Source organism: Curcuma longa, chromosome 8 (genome assembly GCF_044706935.1).
Source record: "Curcuma longa cultivar G26 ecotype Majalengka, Jawa Barat chromosome 8, ITB_CL_G26_1.1, whole genome shotgun sequence".
In the NCBI taxonomy this organism is placed as follows: domain Eukaryota; kingdom Viridiplantae; phylum Streptophyta; class Magnoliopsida; order Zingiberales; family Zingiberaceae; genus Curcuma; species Curcuma longa.
Genome location: NC_133868.1, coordinates 4793935 through 4810758, shown reverse-complemented (window position 1 = coordinate 4810758; position 16824 = coordinate 4793935). Strand labels below are relative to the sequence as shown.

At 36.7% G+C, this 16824-nt stretch overlaps 1 protein-coding gene across 1 annotated transcript; it reads right to left on the bottom strand.

The window, feature by feature from the left end:
* Positions 1 to 1649: 1649 nt before the first annotated feature.
* LOC141833074 (serine/threonine-protein kinase CTR1) lies at positions 1650 to 15610 on the bottom strand. The gene is made up of 15 exons (XM_074720471.1): positions 14841 to 15610; positions 13892 to 14190; positions 13663 to 13807; positions 13026 to 13141; positions 8323 to 8498; positions 7189 to 7467; positions 7041 to 7081; positions 5577 to 5645; positions 4868 to 4968; positions 4695 to 4779; positions 4517 to 4615; positions 4353 to 4421; positions 2853 to 2984; positions 2594 to 2688; positions 1650 to 1970 (listed from the first exon to the last, which is right to left on the bottom strand). Exons 1-15 carry the CDS (start codon positions 15402 to 15404, stop codon positions 1880 to 1882), a joined length of 2361 nt encoding a protein of 786 aa, XP_074576572.1. The 5' UTR covers positions 15405 to 15610; the 3' UTR covers positions 1650 to 1879.
* Positions 15611 to 16824: the final 1214 nt, after the last annotated feature.

Sequence of the window (16824 nt, the reverse complement as noted above, 5' to 3'; positions counted from 1 at the left end):
GACTGCCGCCTCGGGCGCGATCGACGCACCGCTCGCTGACGCTCCGTCCGACGTCAGATTTCGATCGAAATTCGGTCGAAAACGGTGCGGCCACTGTCAACGGCGATCAGGTTGAATTCCGGACGAATCGCGGCCGAAATCCAGCCCGATCATTGTTAACGGTGGTTGCGCAGTGGGGGGCGATTATTTCTGGTCAAATTTGTCAAATTCGGACCACTATCCGGCCAGAATCCAACACCGGCTGAAGCGCCGGCGAGTGGCGCGTCGATCGCGGCCGAGATGACAGCTAGCGGTAGTCGGACGGCGCGGCAAGGGTGGCGGCAGTGGCGGTAGGTCACAAATGTCGCGCACGGGTCGCAGATTCTTCGTCGCACAGCGTAGCAATTCTATAATGTTGCATGGGTAATTTGCATACTGTAATTTGCAAAATTAACTTAGCCAACACACAGGTCAAAATCTGACATGATCTTACCCGCAAAAACAAAGCGGCTGTTCTTACGATCTTATCCCCACGTCATGCTGCTGCTTCAATTCAGTTCGTGGTTCTTATCTGCAATTTAAGGCAACGTAAGACAGAGCATTACTGGAAATGGAAACACAAGTGGAGAACTAGTGTCTTAATCCAAACCCACAAGACATTAACGAAGCAAAGTCATTGCAGAGATTGAAATGACTTACTCGGTCGGCTGCTCTTCCTCTCTCTCTTCCTCTTCGTACTCCTCTTCCGCTGTGTGAATCTGATAACCAAGTGAGAATCTAGAAAGTCCTAGTAGGTAACGGTACGATCGATGATCGACAGCCCATGACCCACAGAAAAATAAAGATCGGAATAAATAAAATTCCCACGAATAGACGAACCGGGTCATTACACAGCAGGTGACGCCACTTATTGTGGCAGAGATGAGGTGATTCAGATCACCGACTGGCACAACCAAAATAAACATCAGAACTAGAAATTAAATGCTAAGAGCTAGAAGTGTTTAACTAACATGTAATGGAATGAATTTTTTAGACACTAAAATTTTAAATCTTACCTAGAACATATTAAACCCAAAAAGATTTGAAAAATTTATGACATTAGATCGTTAATCAAAATCCATCTAAAAATTTCAACTTCCATGAGATCGGATGAATCATCTTTCAAAACCGATCATCATATCCAACATCATTGTAATCACAGTTAAGAACAAATAATTAGCAAATAAATAAATGAAAATGACTAAAGCAATGCAATTTTTGCTATTCTTTTTTATTAAATTATAGCAAACCAAGAGTACTGAGTGTGGTGACCAAGAACGATGCTCGAACATACTCTCGTGAACCAACCAAATCAAATCAAGGTCATTTGACTAGAAAACTTAAAGCTTATTAGCTCTTACAGTAGCATAAAATACTTAAATCCAAGTTAATAATATCTATTTCATCTGAGCATATAAAAGGTTTTGAGGTCTTATTGCTGAATTCATTGTTACAACTTAAAAACATTTCTCAGTGGTAGCTTCAAAACCACCACCTGTCTTTCTTGTAGCAGCATTCTCAGCTTTGTTCCAGCTCTAGATTGAGTAGCCTGTCTGCCCCACTTTGTTCTTCACATTTTGGATTAAAATGTTCCTCGACAATAGTATTATACGAATTTAAACTCAGAAAAGTTAACAAAAAGTCATAAAATTAAGATTCATCCAATGTGATTCTTGATGCAGTTTTTTTTTCCCGACAAAAGCAACCATCAGATTCAAACTGACTGAATGCTACCCTACAGCCTTGAGCACATTACATCTTATTTTCACAAACTGAACAAGCTCAACTGACTTGCTCGGCTACAAGCATTCTCGCATGATGAAACTACAATCAATCGCTCAAGCAGCTTTCAGCGACAACTTCAATGTAACGACGATGCTGGAGAAGACGATTTCAGCAGCTTCTTCAAGGAATCGACGATACTTGAGAAGGGCGGGCGCTGCCTGGGATCACTGCATGAAAATAAATCATCACTGCCAAAATGGTCAAGCACTTAGAGAATGTAATCGCCAACCCCTTTTTGTGATAAGGTGGTGACGATTTAAGCGAAACCTATAGTACTTGTATAAAACCTTAACAATGCGGAGCTCATAGTCACTAAACCACACCAAGAAGACTAATTTGTGTGATAATCAGAACGAGTTAGTAGGCATAGGCTTGAAATATACAATTCGCGCACCCGACGCATGGATTTATGATATGTTCAGTTCATAAGATTTATGGTATGGTATTTCCTATCATCCTTCATGGTTATTCCTCACTTCATTTCAAGGAATACTTATTGCGAATATCCAATCTTGCTCTTTCAATTCTTCAAGCAGCCTAGAAGAAAGACCCAAACCAGAGATCTAACCTACAGATTTTTCCTATTGATAAGAAGAAATTTAATTATTGTAAAGATGGTTGCTATCATCCTTCTTCAAATAATACATGTTCCTATCTCATTTTCTGTTCCTAGGAATCAATTTCAATCTATTTTGCCCACTCGATGAATTTGAAGAATTTGGAAGATATTCACTTAAGCAAACGATAATGGGATGGAAGCTCATAAAAGCATAAGAGGAACACCACTTACTCATCCCAACATGATTCCATTAGCGCTGCTAAGATGGGACAAGTATCTTGAGGGATTGCCAATCTTCTATTCTGAAAGGCAACTGCTCCAACAACCTGAAGATTAGAACGTTAAATTTCAAACCATATCCTACAGTTGGTAAAAGCAAATACAAATTATTGATGGATGTGTCTGTGTATTAGTAGCTTGAGAAGAATTGCAACAATAATATTCAGTAGGTTAGAATACCTAAAACTAAGAAAAAATAGATGTTAACTACCTGTGCAGGGCTAAGGCCACGCCAAGGTTGTTTCATTGAAAAAAGCTCCCATAAGATCACCCCAAAGCTGTAAACATCACTCTTTTCATTTGATGGTTCACCTCGGAGAAACTCTGGCGCCATCCATTCAGGCTGCAAAATGACAAAAACCATCGTACCAACTCAAATGGCAGCATGAAAAAGGGATCGCTCTAGATGATGTGTTTTCTCAGGGTACTTAAACCAAAATACAAAGCCAAAGAACATGCCAAATCTGGCATGACCCGTTTGATGATCCTAGGTAGGTTTTCTGCCAACAGACTGACAGTCATAAGCGGACAAAGTGCTGCTGAAAGCATTACTTTGTAACTAGAAACCATGTAAGCAAACTGTGACAAACCAATAATATCTTTTGTAGTTTATGTATTTGGCTCGGTCCTAAATCCCATCCTTTGCCTTTCTCACAAACAAAGAGTATGCCATGGTTACACCAACTACACCTTAAATCCTGCTTTCTATCTTTCACGAACATGGCATTTACTGTAATAAGATGGGACGTCTTGTAAGAACATTTGAGACCATAAAAATTCCAACAATCAAGCGACAGCAGTAACCATACCAGCTACATCTCCTCCACCACTTCGATGTCCCTTACACCAACTGCACCCTAAATCCTGCTTTTTGTCTTTCACGAACATAACATTCATAAAAATTCCAACAATCAAGCGATAGCAGTAACAATACCAGCTACATCTCCTCCACCACTTCAATGCCCCTTCTCTTCTCTTGCTCGATTGTCTTTAGCTAGAGGGTGTTCTGTAGGATCCAAGCTGGAAATGGTGAAAATGAGAAGTTGGCTAGATGACTGTTTTATTTTTTTGATAAAGTCAACTTGATCTAACTGAATTCATTACATTACAACCAACTTCCAGCAAAATTTACATATCTTTATGTAATTTCTTTGAATCTTCTGGTTCTCCTAGCTTCTATTTCAATCTTCCTTAGGTTTTCCATTTCTAGACAATGAACACATCAGCCCTTCTCAATCCCTTCAGCAAAAGGTGGAATCCGCCACCCCAGCGGACCCACACGGTCGACCCCACGACCATCTAGGAAGTAAATCGGGAAGATGCAGTTGGCCACTACGGGAGAGCGCATTGCCTCGGCTTTGCTGAGATTCGATCCTTGTCCACTTCAGCAAGTCTGCCCCGCAATAACCAACTCAACCATGTCCCGGGAAAACCCTTCTCAATCCCAATCCAACTCAACTGTTTCTGATTAAAATTATCTGAAATTTCAAAGCATGGTCAGCATGAATCTCTCGAATTCACTAGATATAGCTTTCAACTGAGTTTGGGGGATAAGGATTAACAATCTAATTTTTACATGTGTTCATGAGGTGGATCGCTACACGATTTTGTAAGGGTTTAGGTATTTATCAATATCAAGGACCATAAAATTTGACTCAAATTAAATAAAAAATATTAATGACTGATTAATCAAAGGAAAATAACTGCTTACTGTGCCTGCAACAGATTTTGATGATATGAAAGTGTTTGCCTTGAATCGTGATAATCCAAAATCACAAACCTATGCAGATTAGAGCAATGGTTATGCATTATAAAGATGGTTCCAAATGAAAAAATAGCCGACAACCAAGCAGAGCTTGAAGAACCACAATATACCTTCACTGACCAATTCTTGTCTACCAAAAGATTAGGAGACTTTAGATCCCAATGGACAATTGGTGGATTTAGACAATGAAGATAGTTGATACCTTTGGCCTACAATTTGTATGGGTCATGCCACTAGTGCTGGCTTTGAATTAAATGAAACAGTAAACAATAAGCAAATGGCACAAACCACATCAAGCGCAATTCGCAACCGACGCCTCCTGTCCAAAATTTCTCCTGGAGCTGCTCTATGTATAAGACGGTACAAGGAACCCCTGTTTTCAGAAATTCATTTTAAGATGCAAATATTAACTGAGATAATGACTTTGTTCCTTTTAATAACAAGATGTGTTACAGGGATACCTTGGCAAATACTCTGTAACAATTGATAAATGTGGATGCTTTGTGACAGCTCCCATGAAAAGTACAACATTAGGATGGCGAACTCTTTTCATTATGGCAACCTGCAGTCGTGAGAAAAAATAGACACCCATTTGAAGGATCATGAAATTTATGTCAAACAGACAAACAAACACTAAATATGAAGACTTTTATAAGCCTTATGATGCAATCACAAAGACTTGATTCCTAGTATAAGATGGCCAAAACTTGTATTCTGGTGAACCTGCATAGAGCAGGTCCATATCCTATTATTTTAGGATGCCGTATTTTTCTGATTGGGTATATATGTTTTCCTTAAAACAAACCTTTGAAGGCAAATGGAGCTTAAAATGTACATTCTGAGTTTTTTTTTTTTTAAAAGAGTACCTTATGTCAGCAATGAAAGGCGAAACAATAATTTAGATTCTTTTTTAGATAACAACAAGTAGAATTTGTGAACACACTTTTCTATGTTATTTGTTTAAATTGACATGATCCTCCAAAATGATTACAACAGTTGTTACTTAAAAAAAAAAAAACTAAACAACAATCAACATCTTATACTTTCCTGTGAGTTGTTGGAGGGTATCATTTCTACCTTAGCATGTTCAGGATGATTGAAATTTTATTACTCGATAAATCTAACAACAGCACAGTACAATTTATAATCTAATAGACACAAGTTACTCACCTCCCTGAGAAACTCCTTCAACTGATCATTGTGAAATTCTTGATCTGCAAGAACCTTCACTGCAACATCCTGCAGCAGACAATAGACAGATACATTAAGTAAAACTTGGCATAATAGTTTTGATCTGTATCTTCTTCAAAATGGTATTATTATGACATGACTTCAGTTTGTAAGAGTAAATCTTCTCAGTATGTTTAACTTAAACCCTATTCGTCTTTCAGACTGTCTGACATCTCACCAAGTATTTTAATGGTTAAGTTAAAATTGGGAGTAGAATAGTACAGCATGGTTGATCTGTCACTGTTTTGTTCCTATATTGCATAATGCAAAACATACCAAGTAACTTAACAAGCGTCTAACCGCGAACTTGAAATCCCCAGCTACTGGTTGCCATGTATCAAAATTTCATGATTTAAGTTCTGTATAGAACCATCAGCATATAGCTGCATATAAGCTGCATATAAGCTGCTAAAGAAAGCTCACATATATGGTGCTCAAGTTCTAAGTTTTCAGTCACTAAAAAGGGTTCTACTTTCAACAGGTGCAGTGCAAAGACTCTGCTATGAAGCTGGTAGACTGACATATATTACCCAAATCAGAATAGAATTTGTTATACCAACATGCCAACAATGAGAAATAAATATGGACTGAGACTAAGACTGAAATTGAACACTCAATATAAGAATGAGTTGCACAAGCACCTGATTCCTTGGACACACCTCTATACATGCAATAATCTAAATGTCTAAATTTCCTTATGCCATGCAAGAGTTTCTATCTGACGACAGCTTACAATATAGACCTATGTATGATATGCAATCTATATTTGAAGTCAACAACTGTAACACCACTCTAGAGAAAACAGAAAAGATAGCTACATCTAGTGAAAAGGATCGTCCTCATCAAGCAAGTTGTCCAAACTATTTAGTGTGAGGTACACAGATTTTATCCTTCTGTTCAGCTCTATCCAAGGAGACATTACTAGTAATATTTAAATCAATTAATTACATTATATCATATCAACTAAACTTTTCATTGGAACGCCTCTACCATGACACCTTCCACTCGAATCTAATTGAGTTAGATCTTCTAAGTTCTAACTATAAACATATCCATGCCACCTCGACCAATTGTTTCTCGTTTTGTCATCTACCAAAGCTACATATAATTGCTCTCAAGCATTTTGATTTTTATTTTATAACTATTAGAGCTACACAAATTACCCTTGAATATTTTGTTTTTATTTTATATCATCTACTAAAGCTACACATAGTTGCTCTCGTGTATTTTATTTTATTTACTTTATGCTTTAAATAGTAAGCCATCTAGAAAGTAGACACATTACATACAAGTTTCAAGGCAGTGTGTTTTGTGTCTGATTATTTTGAAGTAAAGTACACGTTCATCAACATACAATTAACATAATTAAGAAATTTACATTTCAGAAATGCAAAGAGAACTTACTGATCCATGCCATTCAGCACGAAAGACAGTTCCAAACGAACCTGAAGACAGTGTTCATGAGAAGCATAAAACTATGATGGCTCATATACATAATGCTTGAGGAATAGAAAATTAGTTTCTCTATAAAAATTTTCCAATAGAAAAATACCAGCCCCAATCTGCTCCTTAATGTCCAACTCATCCCATGATATCTCAAGCCAATCCATAGCAAGTGAAGGCTCCAGATTCAGATATCTGCATGCTCTCGTAGAATTCCCCTTTTTCTCAGCCATGCTATCATTTGGCTTCAAATTGAATTGTTTGGAGGCTTCCATTTCAGAAGGGGCATAATAGTTTTTCATAATCATATCTTCTCCTCTAAAATCCCTTTGTCCATCTGTAATATAAGTTTCTTGTATAGATATGTTTGAAGCAGCATTACTGACTCCTGATTCAGTACAAATATAATCACTGCTTTAACCAATGAATAAGATATTACACAGGACTAGGACCATACAACTCAAATTCGTGTATGAAAAGTAGTTGTTAACGTTAACAGTTGATTTCAGTACTCCAACTAACAAGTATTTGGTATTAGCAAAAGCCTAATATTCTCTCTTTACTATATATGAATGTGTAATGTACTTCAGTATTGAGAATACTACAGTGAGAAAAGCAAATAAATAGGTTACCATGTAAGGATTACAACTTGATCTAAGATAGTGCATGCAGAATTGTATTAGATTAAGATGAGGGTGTCAGCAACATTAATTAGTCGTCTCATTTGAAAAGCTTCCGTAAGTGAAAAAATTAATAAATTATCATGAGAAGGATTACAAGTTGGCTGAAGATGATGCATGCAGAATTGTATTAGATTAAGATGAGGATGTCAGCAGCAATAACAACTAGCCATCTTGTTTGAAAAGCTAGCTTAGGTATACTTCCATTTCCTAGTACTAGAGGTAACCCTAAGATTTTCAATGTGCATGCATAAATTTGTTGTGCTCCAGCCAATGGTTCATATATCCACCAAACAACTGAGAGAGAATTACAAAACCATTAACTTCAAAAAGCAAGAGAAAATTATACTGTTCTTTAATTTTTGAAAAAAATAAAAGGATAAAATAATTAAACTAGCACAAAATCCAAAAGATGCAAGAAGACAGTACTTATATCAAATATAAGATAGCCTTATACTGGTAAATAAAATGAAATCTTCTTGAAGTAGAATGCAAATAATGACCAATTTTATTTGCAGCGTGTCTAAGAAAATTTGTGCAGTAGGCAGAGAAGAACAAGCTACCTGTTTTCTCTTCATTGAACATCTGATTCCAAGGCATCTCGGTATATGAGTTCTTGAAACCATGCAGATGTGGAACTTGGAACGGGGAGGGCAGTGATGAAAGCAAATGCCCATTAATTGATGAATCTGGTTTACATACTTTTCCTGGTTCCCCAACTAAATCTACCACATACTCCCTGTTTAATTAGAAACAAATAATGTGAATTAAAGATATAGAACTATATTGTGTCCAAATATCACTAAAGATATTAATTCATCCAACTAATTCCTCCAGTGAAATAAAGAGAAAACCCACTAGTTTTCAACAAATGAGAGTTGTCTATTTCCATATAATATTTCAATGCCAAATCACCACCAAAAGATCAAGAAAAACAAGTGGAGCTCTGACTATCCATCGAAAAGTGAAAATCTCAATTAAACTCAGCAAGTCTTGATTCTTGTTTCTCCATTAAAAAAAATACGGCAAATTCCCAAAGGGCATACATGAAGTTTCAGAATTCTCAAAAAGCGCACTAAGTTTTCATTATTCCCAAAAAGTGCACCTAATTACAATTTTACCCCTATGCATGTGCATTCAACCTCTCTTCTCTGTCCTCTCTCCTTTGCATGCATGCAACTTTTTTTTCCTCTTAAATTAAATTAAATTAAACTAATTTAAACTTTAATAAATAATCCTCTAAATTTATTTATTTTTAATTTTAATTTTAAAACTTTAATAAAAACATTTTAAAAAATAAAAAGATGGTTAATAAAACATTAAATATATTTTTTCCTATTTTTTAATATCTTTAATTTTTATTAATAACAAGAGTTGATTTTATTAATAAAAAATGAAAATAAAAAATTACTTTGGTACTAGTTAAAAACCAACATCTTAGTATAAATATAACATCACTGTGGTGCTGATTTCCGAAGACCAGCACCACAGCGGTGTTGGTTTCCGAAAGTTTTAATCGTTTTGAACAATATTGGAAGGACCTTAATACAGTAAAAAAAAGGATTATTTGGACTCAGGTTCACCTAATAAACTCATAGGAGTTGAAATGGATCTAATCGGAGCTCTCTAGGTCAATCAATGAATTTTGACCAAAACTCATTAATGGACCTAGATGACTTGGATTTCTGAAATTTTGCAATGAGATGGAAATGTGTAGAAGGTACATATAGTGAGAAATTCTGGTCATGAGTCTCCCACAGGAAATTATAGGCTCATGCCAATTGACACAAAATCTGAAATTTTCTAAACCTTTCGAGCAATATTGAGAATCCTTTACGATGATAATGGAGGGCACATTTAGACTCTTGGGCACTACAAAAACCTACACAAGTTGGAATGAGCCCGATTAGAGCTCTCTAAGTCCATTAATGGATTTTGACCGAAATCCATTGATGGACCTAGACGACTTGGATTTCTGAAATTTTACAATGAGATGGAAGTTTGGAGTGTGTAGAAGGTAGATATAGTGAGAAATCCTGATTCTGAGTCTCCTACACAAAGTTATAGGCCCGTGTCAATTGATAAAAGTTTGAAACTTTCTAAATCATTTTAGTAATGTTGAAAATCCTTTACGATGATAACGGAGGGCACCCTTGGACTTTTGGACATTACAGAAACCTACAAGAGTTGGAATAAGTTCAATCAAAGCTCTCTAGGTCCATCAACGGATTTAGATCGAAACCCATTGATGGACCTTAGGTATTTGGATTTCTAAAATTTTGCCATGAGATGGGAAATGTTAGCATGTAGAAGGTATATGTGGTGTTCAATCCTGATCCTAATACACGTAGGCGAAGTTATAGTCTAGTGCCAACTAGAACAGACTGTGGTGTTGATTTTTGAAGACCAACACTACTTTAGTATTGATCTTCAAAAATCAGCATCATAATCTGTGTTAATTGGCACGCGACCATAATTTCGCCTACGTGTATTAGGATCAAGATTTAACACTATATATACCTTCTATACACTAACCTCTCCTATCTCATTGCAAAATTTTAGAAATTCAAATACCATAGGTCCATCAATAGGTTTCGATCAAAATCCATTGATGGACCTAGAGAACTTTAATCGGAATCATTCCAACTCTTGTAGGTTTCTACAGTGCCCAGAAGTCCAAGGGTGTCCTCCGTTATCATCATAAAGGATTCCCAACATTACTCAAAAGATTTAGAAAGTTTCAAACATTGTGTCAATTGGCATGAGCCTATAACTTCGTATGGGAGACTCAAGACAAGAATTTCTCATCATATCTATCTTCTACACACTTCCATGTCATTACAAAATTTCAGAAATCCAAGTCCGCTTGGTCCATCAACAGGTTTCGATTAAAACTCATTGATGGATATAGAGAGCTCCAATCGGACTCATTCCAAATCTTGTGTGTTTATTAGGTGAACTTGAGTCCAAATAAATCCTCTTTTACTATTTTAAGACTCTCTCAATAGTACTCAAAACAATTTGAAACTTTTAGAATATTGTAATGTCAGCCCTTGAAAATCAGCACCACAGTGTGTGATCAGAACCAACACTGTGGTGCTGGTTTATGAAGACCAACACCACTATGGTGCTGGTCTTCAAAAATCAACACTACAATATGTGTTAGTTGACACACGACCATAACTTCCCCTACGTGTATTAGGATCAAGATTGGGCACCATATACACCTTCTACACACTAACATCTCCCTTCTCATGACAAAATTTCATAAATATAAATATCTTATGTCCATCAATGGGTTTCGATCAAAACTCATTGATAGACCTAAAGAGCTCTAATTAGACTTATTCCAACTCTTATAAGTTTCTGCAATGCCCGGAAGTCCAAGGGTGTCTTCCGTTATCATCGTAAAGAATTCTCAATATTGCTCAATTGGTTTAGAATGTTTCAGACTTTATGTCAATTGACACGGGCCTATAACTTCGTATAGGAGACTCAGAACTAGGATTTCTTACTATATCTACCTTCTACACACTTCACACTTCCATCTCATTGTAAAATTTTAGAAATCTAATCGTTTAAGTCCATCAATGTGTTTCGGTCAAAATTCATTAATGGACTTTGAGAATTCTGTTGGGCTCATTTCAACTCATATAGATTTCTACAGTGCCCAGGAGTCCAAATGCGCCCTACGTTATCATCATAAAGGATTTTCAATATTGCTCAGAAGGTTTAGAAAGTTTCATACTTTGTGTAAATTGACACAAGAAAATAACTTCATGTAAGAGACTCAAGATCAAGATTTCTCATCATATCTATCTTCTACACATTTCACACTTCCATCTTATTGCAAAATTTCAAAAATCCAAGTCATCTAGGTTCATCAATGGGTTTCAGTCAAAACTCACCTAGAGAGCTCCGATCGGGCTCATTCCAACTCTTGTAGATTTATTAGGTGAACTTAAATTCAAATAAGTCATCTTTTACTATTTTATGGCCCTTCCAACAGTGTTCAAAATGATTTGAACTTTCAGAACACCGTGGTGCTGGTCTTTAGAAACTAATACCACAGCGATATTGTAGTTAAGTTGCGGTGTTGGTTTTTAACCAACACCAAAGTGATTGTTTTTATTTTTATTAATAAGATCAACTCTCGTTATTAATTTTATGTTTATTTTTTATTCTTTTATAATTAGATATTAAAAAATTGAAGATATTAAAAAATAGGAAAAATATTTTTAATGTTTTATTAACCATCTTTTTATTTTTTAAATTTTTTATTAAAGTTTTAAAATAAAAATTAAAAAATAAATAAATTTAGAGGATTATTTATTAAATTTTACATGATGTTTAAATTATTTTAATTTAATTTAAGAGGAAAGCGAAGTTGCATGCATGCATGCAAAAAACAGAGGAAAAAGAAGAGATGTTGCATACATGCATAGGGGTAAATTGTAATTAAGTGTGCCTTTTGAGAATTTTAAAACCTCATGTGTGCCCTTTGGGAATTTACGTCATTCGCTTTCATAACAAGAACAACTCCAATTTTCACATTACAAGATCAAGTACATCAACTAAATAAAGATCAAACTAATATTTTCTGTGTATAATGATAACCAGGGAAGGACATGGATTTTTTTTTCTTTTTTTACAAGTTGAATATTAGAGAGCAACAGTTAGAAAAAGAGACAAAAAATATGGGAATTTTATTCAATTTTGAAATGGCACCTTATGTTGTAAACACCAATACTCCACAGTTGTAATACATGCATAAACATTGACCAAATGCATGCTTGTAGAATCTTGATAATCTGGCAAATACTGCATGTAGAGTCATATGTGTTTGTTCCTCCAACCACAAATTATCGAGACAACATCACATACTTGTTTGCCAATCAAAGCTAAATAAACAAACAACATTTACATTGGAAACAAACAGTTTTAATGAAAGGCAAAAGATCAAGGTCAGTTGTGAAGCATAAAAGTGTCGTTGAGTTGAATGTAAATGTGCAAGTTGCAAAATAAAGAAGTGACACGTTTTGAGTCATACAAGAATTCCTTTGGAACAATTAAGGATTCTTTATGGACAAGGACATGAGCTGAGAATTAATAATACTAGATACAGAGGCAAAATTAGCATCCTGGTATTAACCAGAATCTACCATTCTACACCTTCAAAAATAGCCAACATAAAAAATACTTTCTTTTGTACATAAGAGATGAGTAGTACAAATGTCATGTATAAAAGATATATTTAAAAACTAACCTAAGTGACTTCTTGGCATCCTCAATTTTCACCAAACAGGAAGATGGAAGTGCTGATGAACAGTATTTACAACCATGAGCTATACGACATGGGATGCGTATGTAATCAGCCAATTCCTGCATAAAAAATAGAAGTAGTAAGATACAACTGATAAAATTGTGCACGAAAAAGTATATCATGTATGAGCGCATAATCAAGTTTGTGTTAAACTGTTCTATAAAGAAGAACAGGCTACAAGAAAAAAAAAAAGTTTGTAGTAACGTTTATAAAATCACAACTTTCAGTAAGGTTCTATTGAACTTTTTCAAAAACATTGAATATATATACGTGTATTAATCCCATGCTTCCAGAAAGAAAATGCCTTATTTTCTAACTTTGAGGAAATGAGCTTCAATAATTGACTATCTAGACCAAAAAGGGAGTAAGTATATTAATAGTTGTCAGGATTGAGGAAACTCTTGCTGATATCATGAGAATATTAAGTATATGACTGCATTTTTTTCTTGGACAAGCAAAATTCTTGTTGATAGCATAAGCAAACTAAGAATACAGAAGAAAAGGAAGGTCCATTGAGATTTGATGTTCATAGTGAATTGATCATGTCTGACCGCTTAGTTAAGAGAAGGAACAGAATTACCTTGAAAAGAATAGCCCGATGCCTACAAAGTCCTACAGATAGGTTACCAATGGGAATGACAACACATCCTTGTCGTTTCCTAAGTTCTTTGCTATATGATTTCCACAATCGATAAAGATCTCCTCGCTCTGTTTTGAATGCACCCCTTTAAATTCCCATAAGAAATATTCAGATTCAATAGCCAACATAAAGTTCAAAATAATTTGGGGAAGAATAATCACAGGCATACCCCATAAAGTCAGAAACAAGTTTAGCAAGCTTCTCAACAAGCTCTAAAGTAAATCCCAATGCACAGTAATATTCCAAAGCTCTATCTTCAAGCTGTGAAAGATTATGGTCGGCATATTTATGAACAAGGATGACTTCCATTGAAGAATCATTTGGATCAACTGTGTTCAGCGCCATCAATGTGGGTAACCTTCGTCCAACCTCTGGTTCATTGCACATTGCCCATAAGTGGGGATCCATTCCCAAAATGTTATAGAATCCATCTGTTATCTTATCTGAATATGACAAGCAAGCATTGACCTGCACAAAAGAATTTTAGTGAGCTTGCCCTGAAAAATACAATTACACTAATGATGGATATCAACATCGCCATTACAAGGACAAAGATTTATAAGAACCACATGCCACAGGAAATCAAATAAGTAAACACTTACAAATGTATCACATAGCTTCTTGCTACACATGAAAATTAATTATGCTTTAATGCATTCCAAATATAAAAGACGCAAGTACAGAAGATGATAGGGCAAGAAAGTGAGGAAGAAATTTTGATTTACAGCGTAAGAATGTGAGATGGAGGTGCAAGATGAGTGGAAGAACAGAAGATATACTCACAAAACCATGAAGAGAAACATTATTGGCAATTAAAAGAGAACTACCTAGGTGATTTCTATACGTAGTATAAAATGAGAAAACCTATGAATTCAGTACTTAAAAGTGAAGTTAATTTAAATTTAATAGGAAAGCAACCAATTTAAAAAGGTTAAAACGGATTCTCTCTTCCTGGCCCTGTAGTAATTTTTCTTCCTTAGCAACAAACAAGAAGCCCAATTTAAACTTTCCATTCAAAAATCTGCGATCATTATTAATGGAAGAACGCATTCATAGGCGATACGATAGGCCTGTACTATTAAGCTTTGAGGAGCAGTATCATTAAGAGAGAAACCCACCCAAAGGCGATACGACACTGTCTCCGAGTCGGACGATACACTGCAAGTCTCCTGAGCGTTCTCAGGCAAGAGGAGCGGCTGGCCGGCCAAGAACGCTTGCGAGGTGAGCCTTGCCGCGAGGGACGACTGCAGATAGTAGCTCTCCCGCGCCCTCTGCGCCCAATTCCGCTCCCTAAGCGCATCCCTGCACCCTTCCACCATTTCCAACACGCTGCCCGTCCCCTCCAAGGTAGCTGTCGTCCCCGACAGCACGTTCCCATCCACCGTGAACACGCTCCCGAAGAAGCTACTGCTTCCTCCGCCACTAGGCAACCGCTGCAGCGGAAGGAGCGCGCTTCGGTCCTGGTCGCCCAGCATCTCCGCCGTCGGCATCAAGCCGCCACCGTCCTGGGGGTGGAGCAAGGGTCGTCGCCCCTCATCGAGACCTGTCAGAAATTCCTCCGGGTACAGGTAGCCGGACGCCACTCGACGGCGGCTGCAACGATCAAGAGAAGGAAGGGGGTCGGCGGGGGGAGTATCTGAGAGGCACAGGCTACGCGGGCCAAGGAGCAGCCGATGAGGCATTCTCACGGGTGCGCTCACGGGAATCACGAGCTGACGCTCGCGGCATCTTTCGCTGTCTCCAGGACTCGATGAAAAAAGAAAACCCTCGCCGGCCGATCGGGAATCACGAAAGGGCAGATCTATAAACAAAGTTTATTATGATTATCAGACCCACGATCTCAAGCTCTATGCGTCGGAAGGAAGGAGGAGGAGGACTGTGGCAGTGAGCGGCGGCGGAGACGACCACCGGAGAACCGCCTTTAAGGAGGGAAGGGAAAGGCGGTGGAGGAGAAACAATTGAAAATTAAATATGTAAATCTTATTTAGGCCCCTAAGTTTTATCTATTTTCAGAATTTCTCAGCCTTGAAATTTTCACTATCGCCTGCTAATTAATAATATAATATTTTTGCTTGATGAGACGGTAAAAAATTGACACGTACCCATCATTTTATTATAAGGTGCCAATAATTAAGGCTATATTTTAGGATAAATTATTTTAATATTATGATGCCAGATATAATAAATTAATTTTAATTACATTTAAAAAATAGATAAATTAGTAATGAGTATTTTAACATAATAATGATTCAATTGAAATAATTGTATTTTATATTATAGTAATTGTGACTATAATTGTATAATAATCTTGAAATAAAAGTATTTTTGACTAAAAATTATAAGAGGTATTGTTTTGATTTTTTTTTAAAAAAAGTGTTCTTTTAATTATTTTTTCCCCCACAATTCATTGGCTTTAATAATTCTATTTTGCTTTTAAAATAAAATATTTTAGGGGTAAAATGCCAATTTTTCAAAATTTCCTAAAAAGGAAAATATCAGAATTGGGAAGGGCGGACGGATAACGTGGCTGCACGTGGGAGCGCGAGTCGGTTTTGCCGTTTCAAAGTCCACGAAGCGGCGGGAGGCGGCGCCGGCCGAACACGATAGCGCGGATAAAGTGGGTGTACTAACCTGCGCGGCTCTCTGGGCAAAGGAATCATAAGCCTCAGCTGGTCGAATCAGCCAGAATTCACTTTGAGGGTGACGTGGCATAGTCCTATTGGAAACATGAGTGGCCACGTCGACCAGTAGTGTTTGCGGGTGTAGGGTATCCATCGGGTTGCCGTTTCTTATTTTGCGACGGATCTCCGTGGACTGCGTTAGGGTCCACACGTCGCCTTTCTATGCGGACAACAGAAAATAGTTGAAAAAGTGAGCATTGAAGCATTATTCTGGTTTATGAATATGAAAATTATTTTTAAGATCTTGAGGTGGACCGGCCCGCCTAGGTTCGCGACCCGTGTGAATTGGCTCGCGGCGAGCTTGGGTTGGTCCGCGGATTGAGAAGTATATTTATTTATTTTAAATTTTAAAATTAAAATATAAAACGTGTATTTTTTTCTCATTGAAACATTTTATTGTTTACAAGCAAAAAAAAAAAAA